Here is a 17,721-nt window from a genome sequence, read left to right as displayed (position 1 = left end):
TACCGGTATGAATCGGCTGTTTCCAGTCTTTCAACATCCATATTAACATTCATTGCTTCATCTTCGCGATTTCCATATACCTTCGTAACATCACTTCAGTTCACGCATATTTCACCCCCATCTCTTTCCTATTACAAACATTTTAATCTTCACCCTCAATTCTCTCCTGTTGCAAAGATTTTAAACTCATAAGTTTTTTTTTTATTTCAAAAGCGTCTTTTCACTGTCCTAATCAGAGAGGTATCAAACATGACCATTCAACACTCCATCCACATACTTTCCTACAGCTTTGCATCCAAGGTCTAAAGAATATTCATAAGACTTCGTTTGCAGCCGTTACTACCGTCCTTTCCCTAATTTCTTGTATATATAAAATTTTTCTGCAGATTGTACCTAAAATCAAACACCGTCTCAGAATGAGAGTTACTACCAAAGGTTCCCAAAACCCGGAGGATAAGATGTAAACAAAGCCGTCGCAACAACACATTCCATGTTGTCAAGGAATTGTGTTTGTGAATTCCGTCCTATGGTCGTTAGGCGTAACTGAACACGAGGAGGGTCTTTTGCGGGCGTCCATTAAAAATGTTCAAAAACACATTCCAAAGTGGATTTTTGTCAATTCTTTACAGTATTGGCAGCAAGCCTCTTCAGATATGGGATAAAAAGGTACAGTAGGCGAGTGCTAAACTTATCCTAGACTAGCCAAGGCTGGTCTTACCACTCCTGTATTAGCGTATCCTGTGTTATGAATCATATTCCTGTTTTACATTTCCCACGTTTTTGAGGCTAAAAGCTTTTTATATTCCATAAGAAATGCCTAATCGCTAGTGATCTAAATGTAAATGTTAACCCATAGTAGGCTGTGCTATTGTGATTGATTTTTTGGTAGCCTATCAAAGCCTAGGCCAGCTTAACCCGATTGTAGCCTAGGGTTACGAGGGTGCTGGTAGTGTACCCTACCAGTACAATTTAAGGGTAGTTTGCAGATGGAGGGTCCATCACTCACTTGGGAGGTCCAGGGGGGTGAAGCATCTTTGGCTAGATAAGTGCAAAGAATCGAAGGTTGGATTAGGTAAAGGTAGGTCAGCTTAGGTCATATTCAGTCTGAAATTCTCACTACAGTTAATGGGTAGCATAGGCCAGACCACATGACCTCTCTGTCTAGCCTACAGTGGCACCAGATTTACACAAATGGTGGTACACAAGGCTAGTTCTAGGCTTCATGATATGTAAAACCAGTATCTGAGGGTAGACTACAACTTAAGCTATGGCGTAGCTTGTACATTGTTAACAGATTTTTTAGAAGGTCTGGTACTCACACATATCTGTTGTTGGTTGTACAGTTGACAAGTGGAGGGGTAGTTGCTTTTATCTCTTGAGGTTGATTTAAGCACAGATTAATCCCATAAAGCTGATATAGGTTTTTTATAATAGAGTAGGGTAATTGTTTACTAGAATAGTGCCTACACATGAAGCATATATTTGTTAATTTAAAGATTCAACAAGAACAATAAAATTACAGATTTGGACCACATCCTAGAATAGTAGGACACCCGAAAATAAATATCTTTTTCTAGATGACTTTTGTTGCAATTATAAAGTTACCAATATAGCCTATTCAGATGGTGCAGAAATTATACATATAGTTTGTTTATATTTTTTAGGAAATTTTCTGGATGTATTTAACCAAATGTGCAGGCATTTTTAGTCTTTGTCATAAGATTTTTCAAATAAAAAGGTACCGTAGTTATGACCAGAATGACACCAAATTAACACAGTGTATACTATGTATACTATGATTAAGGTGAGGGTCAGGTGAATCTGTTGTAAATAAGAGATGTAAGGTTAAATTATTTTAATTTTCTCCTACAAAATAATGTTTTCCTTGTTGCCAGTAAACACAACTCATCTGTGCATTTCATAGCCATATCTGATGATTCTCAAACACAAAGGAAGATGGCCAAAGAAATAATCAGTACTGATAAAGCAGCAACAATTACATTTGTATGTTTACAGTTAGCATGTACATGACTTACTGAGAGAGAAAGTGTGCTCCTACCTCGCGTTTGGGTGAGATTGTCATAGCTGGGCATCGCGTACCGGAGAAAAATAAAAATTCAAATTTTTTATATACGATTGCATTCTCACAATTGCCATTGTAAAATAAAAAATCATAACAAAGAAACTTCGTAACAGGGAATCCATCTGTACAGTGAAATTCTGTTGATGTAGCTTAAAACAAGGTTGAAGACTATCCTTAATGTAGGGAATAGGGTGGGATAGTGCAGTTTGATTTGCTTTACTGATAAAAAGTCCTTGCCACATAAAAAGTGCTAGTAAGGCTGTTCAAATTTCAGGAAACAATTAGTTTGTTGATCTGGTCTGATTCTAGGAATCATTTCCTTCAGTTTTTATATATATTATCTTTTTCTATTAAACTATGGTGTTTTTTTAGGTTCGCAATGGCCACATCAAGAGAATAACAGACAATGACATCCAGTCTCTTGTACTAGAAATTGTAGGAGTCAACGTGAGGTGAGTATTGTTGGTTGATTATAGGCGTAGAAACATCTCTATCCACTTATTTCTGTGTGGTTATAAAAACTATCTTTTCATACAAGTTTAAGCAAGTGATTGTACAGCTCAAATTCCTTGAAATTATAGGTTAGTATTGTACAGCAGTGTTGTTTGCTACCCATTAAACTGTCAGTCCAAATCTGCTAGCTTTTGGCCCCATTCATATCCAACTGCATCATTCTTACAGCTTAGGTATTTGAAGTAGCTTAATCATCCAATTTCACATCATTTAACCCTTTCCAGATATAACTGGTTCCTATGGAAATACAAACTCTTGTCCTTTATATATTTCTCAGCACAAACTGGAATTGGTCATTGAAACTAATTGTTAACCATGTGGTTGAATTGTGTAACCTTCCACTCACCTGCCATCATCAAGGACTGTTTTTGGCCACTGTCAACAATGGATGTCTTGTTGCAGTTCTCTCTGACCGTCTGAAAGTTGGAACCATGGATATTTCTTGTGTGCACGGTGTGTTGCTAGTGTTTTTTTGATGGGGAGGAAAACTGAACAACAAAGTGTTCAGGACAAGGGTAGTTGTGTCACTGCTTTATTTCCTTAGTATTGGTGGATCCCCAAGAGTTTTGTTCTTGCAGTGGGTCTTGCACCCCTTAATTACCCTATGAGGAATATTTGTGTTGGTCCCATTTGCAATTAAAAAAGGCAAAACAATGACTGCAAGTATCTTCAAGAACAAACACGCCACCTTTGACTCTTTGAAACCTTTTCAATTCCCTCACGGACTGCCTCCCTCCCTTCCCTACTTCCATGTGTTCCTTTGTAGATTGGTCCAAGGATGGTACATGTAGGAAAGTAGTCTCTTGTCTAGTGACTTGCAAGGTGCATGAGCCCAGCTCTCGCCAGATGAAATCCCAACCTGTGCATGTACCTTGCTACCTCCTATCTCTGCAATATTGGTTGCTCCTTGGGTGACTGCTGCATGGCAGTGCCTGAAGAAGGTGAAGCCTTTTCCAAGTATACAGTTGCCCCTATCTTTTGCTGCATTCCTTAATCACTTAGTACCTAAGATATTACCTAAGGACTCTTCTGCTGCTACATCCGTTCCTGTTTCTGGTAAGGAACTCAGTCCACTTGAGACTTCTCTCGCAGTTGTCATTGTGGTTAGTAATGTCAATCACACACTGTGCTCCTGCATTAACAATGATCCCTTTCTCAGTAAGTTCTCCTGCTCTGTTTTAGGAAAGCAAAACCTGAGTACAAAGTAAAGTGAAGAAGTTCAGGATATTTGCTTTTATCTTTGGAAAACTGAGTTTGGCACTTGGTGATGAACACTGACTCATAGTAGCCATTACCAATAGTACTGTAGTGAGCTTATTGCAACTTGGCATTCATTAATGGACATCATTCCAAATAATGTCATTATTATTATTATTATTATTATTATTATTATTATTATTATTATTATTATTATTATTATTATTATTATTATAAAATTATTAATGAAATGAACATACATTGTCATGGAACAAACATAGTACATCACTTAACCCCAAAATTATGGCTGTATTCAAGTGGGTAAAGGTTATTATTAGATGGAAGTCATTACTTTTCGTGGGCTCGTGTGATCATCCTAAGATGATGAAATGTTCCTCTATTTTGACATCTTTTGGTTACTAAGTATCATTCAGCTTATTCAGTTTGAAAGCAAGGAAGATTTAAAGCTTTACTTGTCAAGATTAATTTCAAAATTTCTGTTCTTTATCTGCATGTTTCATACAATTTTCTGTCTTTTTCAGCACAACCTACATAACATGTCCAGCAGATCCTAAGAAGACCTTGGGAATAAAGCTCCCCTATCTTGTTATGATTGTGAAAAACTTGAACAAATATTTCACTTTTGAAGTACAGGTGAGGGAGTATTACTTGACTCAATAATATTTAGGGGAACTGTGGGTGGTATTGTTGATGTGCATTTTACCTTTAAGTTTTGAAAATTTTATATACAGTATATTGCATATTCTAACATATAGAATCTTTATCATCATACTCTACAAAATTTTGTGTGACTATAAAGATTATGAATATTCTAATGTAAATATATGGTGGGAAGTTAAATACTGTATTGCATATAGCATGTTTAAAAAAGCACAGGTAGTATGCATAGTGTTTGGTAGGGAATTCATTCTTTGTAAAGTCTCCGTATCCTGTAGTCTTCTCTAATGCTTAAAAAAATCTATACAGTTCTTTGCCAAGAAAATGAAACATTCTTTTGAATTATTTTTGATTAGCACCAAACTTATTGAGGATTTTTTATCAGTGCAAAACCTTATTATTTTAATTTTGGGTTAAATTTACTTTTAAGTATTAGTTTGACAATCTGTGTAATTTCAATATAAATTGTGCCTACCACTGCTTGTCTCTTTTTTTGTAAGAAAACCACCATTACAGGGAACTCCATGTAACAGGATTTATTCTTCTTAATCAATTGTTCTAGGGTCATGAAGATTTTGTTTTGACTTTTGATTTTATTTACTCCATTCTTACTTTTTATATGCATAACTTAGATAAACTGGTCTTTGTATTAAACATTAAACCATTTTTCCTGTGGATATTTGTTATTACATTTCCTGGCAGTTCACTGTCAGGCTCAGCAATCTTTGTGTACTTTGCATATTTTTCAGTTCTTTTATATCACCTTTAGTTTTTTTATAATACTGTAGAGAAATAGTTTAAAAGCTTTCCTCTTATCACCTCCTACACCATGTGATGCAGAGGCCTCTGTAAAATTCTGCCATTCCCATCTTTCATGTGCTTTAGCTTCCATAAATCTCCACTCACTGCCACCCTCATCCTAGTATGTTTAGGGCTTCCAACCCTTCTGAGGCTCACAAAACACTATCATAAACTAATTTCCCAGGGGTGGTGTGAAGGAAATGTCCATGCCATCTCCTTTCATCATTATCTCATCTATTTATGGAACTTTTGTAATTTCTTATATGGTATAATTTTTAACCCAGTCCTGCCATCTGACTCCTAATATTTATCTTTAAACTTTTTTCTTAAATTATGAACATTTTAGATATAGTTTCATCGTTATACCATGATTCATGTCCATATAACAGAACGGACCTACAAGACATGCATAATCTCTCTTATGTATGTAAAGTCAGGCAGCTTTATTTGATTTCTATATCTTAATCAGCCTGCCAGTTGTTTGATTTGCCTTTTCAGTTATTCACTAATCCAACTCAAGAGAAACATACAGTATTGCATATTATAGTTTCTTGATATTTGAAAGATTAGACCTCATTACTCCTTTTTTCTTTGTCCATACTCTGTAAAATGCTGACTGAATGTATACTTAATGCTTAACTCTGTAAAATGCTGACTGAATGTATACTTAATGCTTAAAATCCATTTGTTTTTCAGGTCCTTGATGACAAAAATGTTCGGCGAAGATTCCGTGCCAGCAATTACCAGTCAACAACGAGAGTAAAGCCATTTATATGCACAATGCCTATGAGACTAGATGAAGGGTGGAATCAAATTGTGTTCAATTTGGCTGACTTTGTTCGTAGGGCATATGGTACAAATTACGTCGAAACACTGAGAGTTCAGATTCATGCCAACTGTCGGATAAGGCGTGTGTACTTTGCCGATCGTCTGTACTCAGAAGAGGAATTACCAGCAGAATTTAAGTTATATCTCCCTGTGCAAACAAAGGCAAAGTCTGCAATATAAACTTAAGCTCTCAGTGACAAATATTTATACCAGAGTAATGCTTAATGACTTCATGATCATGTGGTGCAAGGACCCATTTATGTTGTAGTCTGAAAGCTTGGGCACTACAGTGTATCATTAATATTATTTATGGGTAGGGGTCACTGTATTTATATATGTATTGGGCTGTGAAACATAACCCGTTTAGTTTCCTCTACCCTTACTGTTGTCCATAATAATGAATTGTGTATTTTCGATGGAAAGTTTTTGTTGAGCATTTGTCATAATTTTGCCATATTTATTTGAAATACTGAATACAGTGTTCCCTGAGTGTTCTTGATTAGGCAAGTTCACAATTTAACAAAGTAAGCCAACAAAATGTGCAAAATATACAATGACTGTTTTTATTTCTGAAATTTAAGCCTGTTTTGTTTACCTTTTCAAAAATTTTGCATCATGATAAATTTATAAATAGATTTTGTTACATTTGTGTACTTCACTTGGTAACAGTCAATTGAGTTAGGCTAGTGAGCACTTACTCTATATGGTACCCCTGAATGTCTAGTCTTTGATGACATAATATAGTACTTCATAATGTAAAGTACAGTAATTCACACCTTTTATGAAGACAAAATTTTTATATAATGCAGAATTGTGATCACTTGGATATGTTTATCTGCATACAATAAGGTAAAATTACAATTTGTATTTCACTTTATTTGCCTTTAACTACCTCCAAGTTCCAGATTGTGTGTTTTCAGTGTTGATGCATTATTTACATTACTGTACAGTATTATTATACAGCATTCTAACCACACCACCAAACTATATTTTAGACTCAGAGAGACAGTTGAAAAATTTATGAAATGGGAGATAAAAATTCATGTAGAATATAGTTAAAGAGATTTGACTGTTTGTTGGGAAGAAACTATTAACGAAAAATATGGAGTAAAAGTAAGAAACTGCTCTTGATGGCTGAATTAACACTACAAAGAACCTTTAGTATTTTCAACAATGTGCTGCAGAAGGCACACTGTAAGTAGTACCCCCCTAGTGGGGTACATAAGAATAAAAAAGTTCCTTAGTAAGCTTCACTATTTCAAACTAACAAACCATGCTCTTGCTTCCAGAGGAAGAAGCAGGCCAACTCCAAGTTAAAGTTATTAAAAAACCTAAAACTGAATAGATACTATCCAAAATGAATTTCACTCGAATAAGTGCAACCAGAATAGCATTACTAGGCTTTCCAAGAAAAGTGTGACTGACTCATGGCTTTGTAACAATTTTTAATAACATCAGTTCATTGTGAGCAGATACCCCAAGTTATAAGGCTCTACCAAACTTTCAGATATTAATTAAAACAACTTGCTACAGTAGAGGCTTAAGCAATACGACATAGAGGAATTCATCCCTGTTGTTGCAAGAGAACATGAGTCTGTTTAAAGGTACTTAACTTTCAACTTTGTAGACATGGACATTGATTAAGGTTACCATGAAAAATGGAATGAAGGTAGATATAATAAGGCACTTGCAAAATAATTTGTACAAGTGATAATACTCTACTACCTTATATTTAAACAATGATGGAAGTAATGGAACTGGGCAAGGTTGCACTGGATCAATGACATTTTTCCCATTGATAGCAGGACGATATTTTCGTCATAGCCCATCAATACTCTTTTTATGGTCTTGGGTGTGTGTTCATATTTTTTCAAAGCCAGTGAATGCCTTATCATGAAACAGATTCTCATTTTAACAGGCTCTTAGTGTGGATCCAGTGATTATAAAGATAAGATGCATTGACCTTTAGAGACAACCTCCTATTCCTCTTTAGTTCTTTGTGTAAAGTAAATTTAGAAATGAAAACACCCACTTGTTAAATCAATGACATGTACACACATGATTACTTTTAATCAGCAATATCGTGGTTTTGCTGTAAATAAATACAACAAACAAGCATAATTTTCTTATGGTGTCTCGCATCGTGATTTTGACTAGCAATGCATTATAGAGTGCCATGAAAGGATCTACCAAAGCTCTAAACTAATAGTAGTGTACACATGGATTCAGTTTTTTCCTAGGTGTGGAACAATAAAAGGATTTTCCAACATTTGAAACCCTTATTCAGTGTAAACAGCTGTATGAGCTATCACCTTATAAGCATATTTACTTATTAATTACGACCACTGAACATGCAGATCAGAGGTAGCTCCCATTGTCTTTTTGCTCTTATTGAACAAGATGGGAGAGGGGTGAGAGTTAGCTTCACCCATAGACCAGTGGTAGTAATCTTGTATTTATTGACGATTTGACATTCAAAAGTCTCTGTGGATTTAGAGATGAGAAATGGTATATGTTGTGATCAATGCATGTACAGCGTGATGAGTGGACGTCATGAAGTCACAGCTTAGTTAGTCACTGTATACACTCCTGCAGGTCACTTCGTCAACGTTGTTAAAACAGCTGTAGAAAACAGTTTTCAAATAACATCTTGACCAGGGGCGTAATGATTGGGAAACCACTAAAAGCTGCATTACGATTATTAGCAAAGTATACTGGAATGGATCAGAACTACCTACGGTCATGTATTTGAATAGTTTAATAAAAAAAAAAATTAGCCATAAAGTATTTTGAACAATTTTGAAAACTCTAGGCTATCGTTCGTGCTCTACTGTTATATCAACAATAGGAGTATCTACAATCCTAACATGAGACAAAATAAACTCCTATATTGGTTGATGGGAAAAACTGTGAGTTAATCAAGTGGAAAAACAATCGAAAAACTTAAAATAAATTAGAATAGAATAAAAAACGATAAAAGAAAAGCAAGTAAGAACAGTATATATAAATCAGGGCTAAGAAGGTAAAACCAAGAAATCGGGGAGCTATCATATGGCGCTTATGAAAATCCGAATGATTGTATGAAAATGCAGCCAAGTCAGCTTTAATCGTCGGCCCCAGGGTGAATGCACCGACACTTAGTTTGAAAAGCTGCATTATTGAAGATACAAAATATCTGTCATATAATTAAGACAAATTAAGAACGTTTTCTTTTATAGTGGCCAGCACAGAATAGTACGAAAATTCATTACTGTTTAACAGCCGCCTTTTAATACGATAACCAAGAACTTTTCATAGCAAACATTTGTATTAAAATGCAGCAAAGGCAGCTTTAATCGTCGGCCCCAGGGTAAATGCACCGACACTTAATTTGAAAAGCTGCATTATTGAAGGTACAAAATATCTGTCATAAAATTAAGACAAATTAAGAGCGTTTTCTTTTATAGTGGCCAGCTCATAATAGTATGAAAATTCATTACTGTCCAACAACCGCATTTTAATACGAAAACCAAGAACTTTTCATAACAAACATTAGTCATGCTAAAGGTTAGTACAAAAGAAACTTCAGTATTGAAAAATAGCGAAATAAAAAATAAATGAAAAATAAAAATAAAAAATGAAAAAATAAAGAAATTTAAGAAATAAAAAATAAATAAATTAAAAAATTAAAAGAGCAAGATAACAACAACAATAAAATTGGGACGAGACGGAGAGCCGTTCTTAAGATTAACCAAAAGTACTACTACTATTGCTACCACATGAGAAGTGAAGTGTCTGCCCATGTGTTTACAGAATAGTGCGACTATTGTATACTCAAAAAGGTTTGTGAGATTGTAAAGGTTGGTTAACCACTTTATAGCTGAGCCCATATCCTTAAATAGGGTCACGGCAGCCGTAAACATAAGGTTAGTAGGATGGGCTGGGCTATAGCATAGCAAACTGCTTAATTAGGGTAGGGCCAGTGGGATAGTTTATTCTTGGCTAGCCGGTCAAACCTATTTAATCCATCAAAGGACTAGCAGGTTGGGTGGAATTAAGTTATCTTATACAGTGAGCCATTCGGAATTTGTAGTAGGTAGAACTACAGAAGGTTAATGTTAGTTTCCGGCCCGAACTCCAACTCCACATGACACATTTTTTCGACTGTTTTCGTGCTGTTTCCAATCGTCCCATTCAAGACTTCAACAGGAAATCATTCGTTGTCAAGTTTACAAACCTCTCACACTTCAAGTACAGAGTATATGACGGTGTAAGATAAGTACAGGAAACGAATGAATTCTGGCTGAAATTTAGAATGGAATAATTGAAAATGCCAAGAAAAAATATGTTTGCCATGCACAGATCAAAGTAGACAACCATGCAGGCTTACGTCACTTGCAGAACATCCAAGTTGCCAGTAAAAAAATAACACCACGTACCCCAGGGGTGTTCACTGGTTACAATTTTGCCATGTTAGCTATAGAGAGGGGGGATTATTGTCCTACCTTTTAACTCATAATTTGAGAAGAGCTCCTTTCAAAATTGTAGGTTACAATTTCATATTGTGTACATTAAATTTTTGAGAGCCACTCACATATAATAACACTAACTTCCATGGAGGAATATTAATTCTTTCAAGATAAGTTCTCTTGAAGTCACTAACAGTATAGCCACAAACCTTTCGTTTTATCGATTTTGGGAGCAAAACACTACTTTAATAGTGACACAAGTTCTTACCTGATCTTAAAGTACAGGGCTTGGAACACTTCAGGTCAAAAGATAAGGCTTCGTTATATTGTTAGAAAAATTTCCTGATGCGCTAATACTGTGTAAATTCACACCCATTATATGCGCGGCGTCCATTGTGCAAATGATAAGAAATAAAAACATTTTGCCACATATCAGTCAAGGGTGAAATTTGAAACATTCAACAGAAAATTAGTAGGCTAATGAAATAAATAACCTGTTTTCATTGGTTCTGAAGTAAGATGTGAATGAAAACCGGTTTATTGAGTGATTTCAATCGTATTCAAAAAGAGGCCTAGTTACCAGGAGTAAACGCTCCGACTTGGTTGATCTGATGAGCTGCGCCAATAATTTCAAATGCCATGACGACAGAACGCCCAGGCAAATGACATTTGCCAATCACATCAAAACGTTGTGACGTAATGATAGATAAGTGGGTGAAATGCAGGGGCATGCGCATGGCTGGAAGCTGCTTATGTACAAACGCACTCACGGGAGCTCTTGAAGTCATGGGTAAGATGAAATTGAAACTTGGAAAAAATCCTCAGTTATTTACATAAATTTTATTTTTTATTGTGATAAATATTAGTTTGTGAGAATTCATATATTTGGAGTATTTTTTTTCATTTTTTAATGAAGATTTGAAAGGTATAATTAAAAACCGAGTAGGGATGTTCGGACCGGAAACAAACATTAACCATACAGAACAGCTCCGCATGGGTATTACCTTGAAATTTGACTATTTCTCTAGTATCCTATTTTGGTTGCATAGGCTATCATGAATTTACCATTATTTTTTGTTGATCATATGTAATTAACCTCAGAACTGTTTATGCTTATCGTTAGGTTTTGTATGCTAATAGGTTTCCTTAGTCAATCCCATCTTGAACATATGGCTCCTAATGACTTGCGCATGTGCGGAACCATTCCATAATAACAACGTGGAGGTCCAGTGTTTCTCCCAACGATTTCCCCCACCCATAGGGTCCCCAACCGAGTTTGGTAGATATGAGGTTAATAATAATTGACCAACAATAAACAACAACGCCTCCTTCATTAACAACACTAAAAGTGTAGGAAAAGTCAATTTCCAAAGTAATAGTCCATGCGGAGCTGTTCTGTAGTTTTACTGCACTACCTCTGGGCAGAAGCTTATTGTGTGTTGCTGATGTTTAATGGTACTCGGAGTTTGTCTTGAATGGTTAAGAAACAAGCCACTGTAAGAATAAAGTTTTTGTATTTATTTACTTAAACTTTGTGTTTCTACAGTGACTTGTTTCTTAACTGTAGAATAAGCAAAAACAGGAGTATGGTAAAGAGTTCATAATTCACAAAGTAACTATTTAGACAACTAGGCTACCAGTACAAGCCCCATGTGTTGCAATCAGCAACAGTTATCCTACAAAGTAAATAAAGCTCAAAATGTGCAATCGCAGCCCAATCAGGTTTAGGATACCCAGTGCTACCTGCTCAGGGATGACCCACAAATTAACCAATCCTGCAGTGATTATGATGTAGGCTAACCATGCATTTTACTCTGTAACCTAATCTGCCCTAGAGCACATTAGATAACTCTCCCCCCCTCCCTTCCTTTACCAAACTTAATTTTTATTGCATACTCTAATATCTTGATTTTGGCTTTGCTTTTATATTTTCATCTCTGGTATATAAATAAAAAACCTGACCCAGTTTTCAAAAATCACAGTTAGGCTGTGGGACTTTCAGTTTTAAGATACTGTATTTGTAAAGTGATCAAAAGATTTGTCAGTTTTTGTGACAAGGCTGAGATATTTTTATTTAATAAAGGTAATGTGATCTTTGTAAAAGGGATTTTAGTGACTGTTACTAGCAAACGATTGGGAAAGAGTTTGTTTTGTATACCTTCGATATTCAAAAAAATGACTTTTGTGATATAGCTTTCTTTGTTTCCATTTTGAATTTCAAAGAAACGCTAAAAATATTTCTTTTTGGTTTTGACCTAAAATTTCCATTAAAACTGTAAGAATTCTTTTCATGCACTTGCACTAACATGTCGTGTTTTTAACTGAAGTAAGAAAGGATGGGAAAACTGGGTAGTCTTGGAATGCCACCTTTAAAACATGTGAAATTTTTATTTGGTAAAATGTCACCTAACTATTAATGTAAAAAAAATGCATAAGTTCTAGTGTATTACACGTGTGTAATGTGCCTAGAACTTCCAAAACAGCATTAAGAAAGGTAGGGAACACCTTCAAAACAACAATAGGGTAGTTAGAGAAAATAACCATAGCCTTTATACTTGGATTGTTTGATACATAACTATTTGCGCTTCCGTCACAATTCTCAATGAGAAAATGTACAAATTACCTTGCATCACAATCTGAAAAAATGTACAAATTACCATGAATTTTGTGATGTACAAGAAATTAGACTATCATAAATTAACCAGCCTGAGGTGTTTCAATTGATAGTAATACACACTCATTAGAGCAAGTAGATTTTATAAGTACAATACTGTAAATTTACTGTCATTGAAAGATTTATTTCTTAAAAGCATTTCAATCCAATGTATTTGGAATAGCCTGGCTTATGCAGATTATTTTTTCAGACTATATTGATGCTAAACGCAAACAAGAAGGATGGGTGGAAATAAGGAACGAGATTTATTTACGGTAAGTTTTCATTGTTAGCTTCACTGACACTGAAGTTATAATATATTGGTTGGAAATTATACTAAGAAACTGAGTATGGGCCATTTAGGTCTAAATGAAAACAATTACTGTATAGGAGGTCCCTTAGTTATGTAGTATACTCTGTAATATTGAAGCTTTCCAGTTTTTTTAATTAACCGTTACAGGTAGCTCCCTCGAAACAATTGTTATTGGAACCATTAAAGTGTAAAGGCTTTATGGTTCACATAAATATCTTTAGTTCCTATGAGAATACAAATATTGCCACTTATAAATAGGTATTCCTGGCAAACACTGGAAACAGTCATTGAAGCTTGGTAACAAGGTTGCAAGCAGGTGAGTGATGGGAAACAGCCCCCTCACTTGTTTGTAACCTGTCACTTTCTGACCAGCTTTAGTTTAGTCAAAACATCTTCCTTTCTCTAGGCAGCCACAGTTCTTGACAAGGTTGTGAGGCTTGACATTGTTATGCAGTTCATATTATCTATTTTTTGTTTTGTAGTTTTTCTGTTGTTTTGGATGATAGAACAGTGATTTTAGTTACAGTATTTTGTTTCTCTAATGGCACCCTGTGTCATGAAACTTCAGTTCTTCGTGTTATTAATTGTTTATACAGTTTATTAACCTTGTCATAGTAATAAAACTTTGGTTTGATGTCAGAGAAATAAAGTGGAAGTGTTCATTCTTCTTTAAAGGAGCAGTTAAGGCTCTGTCTCTGTCCTTCTTGTTGTCTCCCTTTCTTTTCCAGTTTTTGTACCATTTACAGGAGGGCCCATTGGGAACGTCCCTTCTGGGTTATCCTTCAGGTTTTCCCTACAGCACTTACTTCTGAGAAGCTTGTATTTATTCCCGTCATTAGAACCAGTTAATGGGAGGAGCTGTTAGTAACAAAGTTCAGGACTGACTCTCAATGAGGCTTCTAAGGAAGATGAAGATAGGTTCCTCCTTGTTGACCAAGCTCTTTGGAGGCTTCCTGTGTGCATGTGGTCATGTGTATGCAGTGTTGAACATGTTTTTATAGCCTCTGATTCTCAGATACTTCAAGAGGTTAGGAAAGAGTCTTGCGTTCTTGTACCTTTGTCTCTTAGACTCCCATGGGTTTTACCTCTTACCTTGACCCTTCCCTTTTTGGCTGGTACTGGGCAAATGTTCATAAAGGGGTGTCACTCCTGTTCTTACAACACCAGGATAGTAATTGGGGACACAAACCTGATTCTTTCATCTTGCTTGTTTGTGCCTTGCAACAACCATTGATCTGTTGATGCAGTTTCAGATAGTTCATAAACAGGGAGTCATAGGCACAAACTCCTTGGTTGTCTTCCCCAGATCTGCAGCAAGGGGTTGAATGAGAGACAAATTCTGACAAGAACTAAAACGTTCAAGACACACCTGGTGGAAAGCAGGTGAACTAGATAGTCATCTAGGTCAGTCAAGTGATCTTCCTTAGTGTGAATGCCGACTGTGTGGCAGTTATAACTAGCTTCAACAAATGATAAGTATCCAAATAATAAATTAATGAAAATTTACACAGTATCCTCTGAAATGCCAAGCACGTTGCATTTCTTCATGAATTGATAATCTTTTCATATTATAATTATCAATCCTTTGGTAGTTACACAAATCCATTGAGCATTTTTGTTGTACTAGAATATAGTCATTGCTATCAAAAATTGTTCTAACCTTATGTATGTTATTTATCTTTGGGTGAACTGAGCTGAGCTGATTAATAGTTTATGAAAGTATTATGAAAAATTTATTTGTAGTTCTCTGATGAACTGAATAGCTTATTACCTGTCAATTGCTTTTGTATGAACTTACTACAGCAGTGTATTTTTAATTCAGTTGTGTGATAATGATGCACTGTAAATTCACAGTAATACTTCTCTTAAAATGTATTAAAAATTAGTGGTCATGTATCTCAAAGTTTTTTCCATTATAGGTGAAAAGAAATAAACCTGCCAAAAAGTCAGCAAAGAGGAAGAAAGAACCAGATGAAGACTATTCGGAATTGAAGAAGCTGAAGTTATCAGATGAAGTGCCAGTCTATTTAGAACCTCTGACATACCAGGTAGGTTCTAGTTAAAACATTGATAGATCAAGGTTACTTTTATTTTCTTTATTTTCTAGTTGTAGATGTTCAATTTATGAAAGTTTTTGATAGTGTAGTTGCTTGTTTCGTCCACAAGGAGTTACCTTCCATGGTCCACCAGAGCTCCATAGTGACCAAACTAATATCAAAGAATTCTCTTTTAGTTGGTCTTTTTGGCCAGGTGTTGTGTCGTAATGATTAACATTGTAACACGAGATGAAGTATATAATGGACTCAAAGATATGAGGGCACTTTCCCTTATCTTCAGTGAAGCTGAACCCAGTTTTTCCAGCATCAAAAGAACCTGCAAGAAAGAGAAGTGACTATTGCGCATATGCATCCGCCCCTTGTTTACAACCAGGCCGTTGAAGACCAAGGAGTCATTAACTCTCTTTGGTCTATAGCAAACGGCTCGTGTCGTTACCAGCGCTCCGAAAAAGTTCAACTTTTTTTCTCTGTTTTCATTATCGAGGATCATGGAAACATCAAAAATAGCAAGATAACTGTGGAATATTAAGTTCTATTTAAAAGTTTTAGTTTTAAACCTTTGGAATTGGTAATCTAATAATAGCTGGAACCTGGTTCGTTGATTGCTAGCCTACCTAGTTTTGTAAAGCAAAAATTGTTTTAAATTCTAACTAAATGTTTTAACTAAAAGGGACAACAACAACAGCAAAGACATCCTTTTTCCCAGGTCCAAAAACCATCTTACAGGGGAAAAAGGAAAAGCAACACCTGTAATGTCTATCACAGGTGAAGGCATAGGAGGAGGCAGATACCAAGAGGAATTTTATGGTTGGAGGTTGGCTTTGACGACATCACAGACAACATAAGTTTTTCCCTGTGGGGGGACAGCATTGTTTATATGTGCAGAAAGGCCCTGTTAATAGGGCCCATAGAGAAACATGCGTATATTCGCCACCAAGTACGTCTCTTCAGTGTCCTCAAAAAGGATTTCTCCAAAAAGAAGAGTGATCCTCAACCAATCAACATTGAACAAGCACGTTGTTTGCCGAAGGTTTCGGATAGTTACTGTTGCCTAAGTACATTGAATGATTCCAAAAGGGACTTGGACAATTTCTATAGATCTGAAAGATGCATTCTGGCACATCCCAGTAGCCGTTCCCCTCCACCCCTTCCTAAGGTTCCAGAAGGGGAAAAGATACATACAGATTCAAAGTCATGCCCTTTGGGCTAAACATTGCCTAAAGAATACTTAACAAAATTAGCAACAGTATTCATTCGAGAACTCAAACAAAAAGGAATACAACTAATTGCCTACCTAGACAACTGGGTTGACCTGGGGCCCCACAAGAAAAGAGTGCTTGAAAAACCTAAGAGCAATGGTCCGCAGACTACAGTCAGAAGGTTTTATAATAAATTTGAAAACATCCCACCTCACGCCCACCAGACACTGTCAGTGGCTGGGACTGTGTAGGGATACTCTTCACTGCCTGCTGTCTCTCCCCATCGTACTAAAAACAATAAGGCAAGTCCTCAAAAGGTTCCTTGCACAGCCCAGAGTTTCCAGATGGCAATCAGAACATATGATGGGCCTGCTGCAGTTTGCATCAGTCATAGACCCAATACTTAGATTACAACTAAAAATGTGAACAAATTCTGGCTATCGCATGCAAGAAAAAAAGAGGCGAGACTGACCTCATCCAAAGAGTAAAAAAGTTGGGGAGATACTTCGGCCTTGGATCTGGAAGGAATCTCTGGCGAAACAGGTCACCCTGACTCCTCCGTCTGTATGAGTGACAATACACAAGATTTTTCATTGACAGGTTGGGAGGACATTGGGAGGATTGTCAGGTGGCAGGGAGGTGATCAGCTACTCTGAGGAATTCTTATATCAATTTCCTGGAGCTGATGGCTGTCTTTTTGTCTCAAAAAACTCAAACCTCCAGAAGAGAGAGACATCATAACTACAATGTCCTACATCAAGAGTTCGCAGTCACGTTCACCTCCTCTCAGTATGATAATGTTAGCTATGCTTTGTATGGCGTAAGCAAGGAAGTGGCACATGTCTGCATTTCATCTCACAGGGGTCGCATTGCTATAGCAGACTCTCTTATCGAGGAAAACGACAGCCAACAGAGTGGATATTGGACAACCGCTCTTTTCAAACAGTAGCC

General features: G+C 36.1%; 2 protein-coding genes across 2 annotated transcripts in view; both read left to right on the top strand.

The window, feature by feature from the left end:
* Positions 1 to 456: 456 nt before the first annotated feature.
* Bug22 (cilia- and flagella-associated protein 20) lies at positions 457 to 6,977 on the top strand. Its single transcript, XM_067084582.1, has 4 exons — positions 457 to 666; positions 2,456 to 2,535; positions 4,336 to 4,447; positions 5,969 to 6,977. The coding sequence occupies exons 1-4, from the start codon at positions 583 to 585 to the stop codon at positions 6,278 to 6,280; spliced, it is 588 nt and encodes a 195-aa protein (XP_066940683.1). The 5' UTR covers positions 457 to 582; the 3' UTR covers positions 6,281 to 6,977.
* Positions 6,978 to 9,786: 2,809 nt separating this feature from the next.
* The window catches only part of Rrp5 (Ribosomal RNA Processing 5), a 76,966-nt gene continuing 69,031 nt past the window's right edge, over positions 9,787 to 17,721 (top strand). Inside the window, 3 exon segments of the mRNA XM_067085011.1 lie at positions 9,787 to 9,921; positions 13,413 to 13,476; positions 15,434 to 15,562. Of these exon segments, the coding sequence (XP_066941112.1) occupies positions 13,444 to 13,476; positions 15,434 to 15,562 (162 nt within the window). The 5' untranslated portion in view covers positions 9,787 to 9,921; positions 13,413 to 13,443.

The sequence above is a fragment of the Macrobrachium rosenbergii genome, chromosome 41 (genome assembly GCF_040412425.1).
Source record: "Macrobrachium rosenbergii isolate ZJJX-2024 chromosome 41, ASM4041242v1, whole genome shotgun sequence".
In the NCBI taxonomy this organism is placed as follows: Eukaryota; Metazoa; Arthropoda; class Malacostraca; order Decapoda; family Palaemonidae; genus Macrobrachium; species Macrobrachium rosenbergii.
This window is presented reverse-complemented; position numbering and strand designations above follow the sequence as displayed.

Coding starts and splice junctions, on each gene's coding strand:
- Bug22 (XM_067084582.1), top strand. CDS start 583: ATGTTCAAAAACACATTCCAAAGTGGATTTTTGTCAATTCTTTACAGT. Junction 2,536..4,335: donor ATTGTAGGAGTCAACGTGAG/GTGAGTATTGTT, acceptor TGTCTTTTTCAG/CACAACCTACATAACATGTC. Junction 4,448..5,968: donor ATTTCACTTTTGAAGTACAG/GTGAGGGAGTAT, acceptor TTTGTTTTTCAG/GTCCTTGATGACAAAAATGT.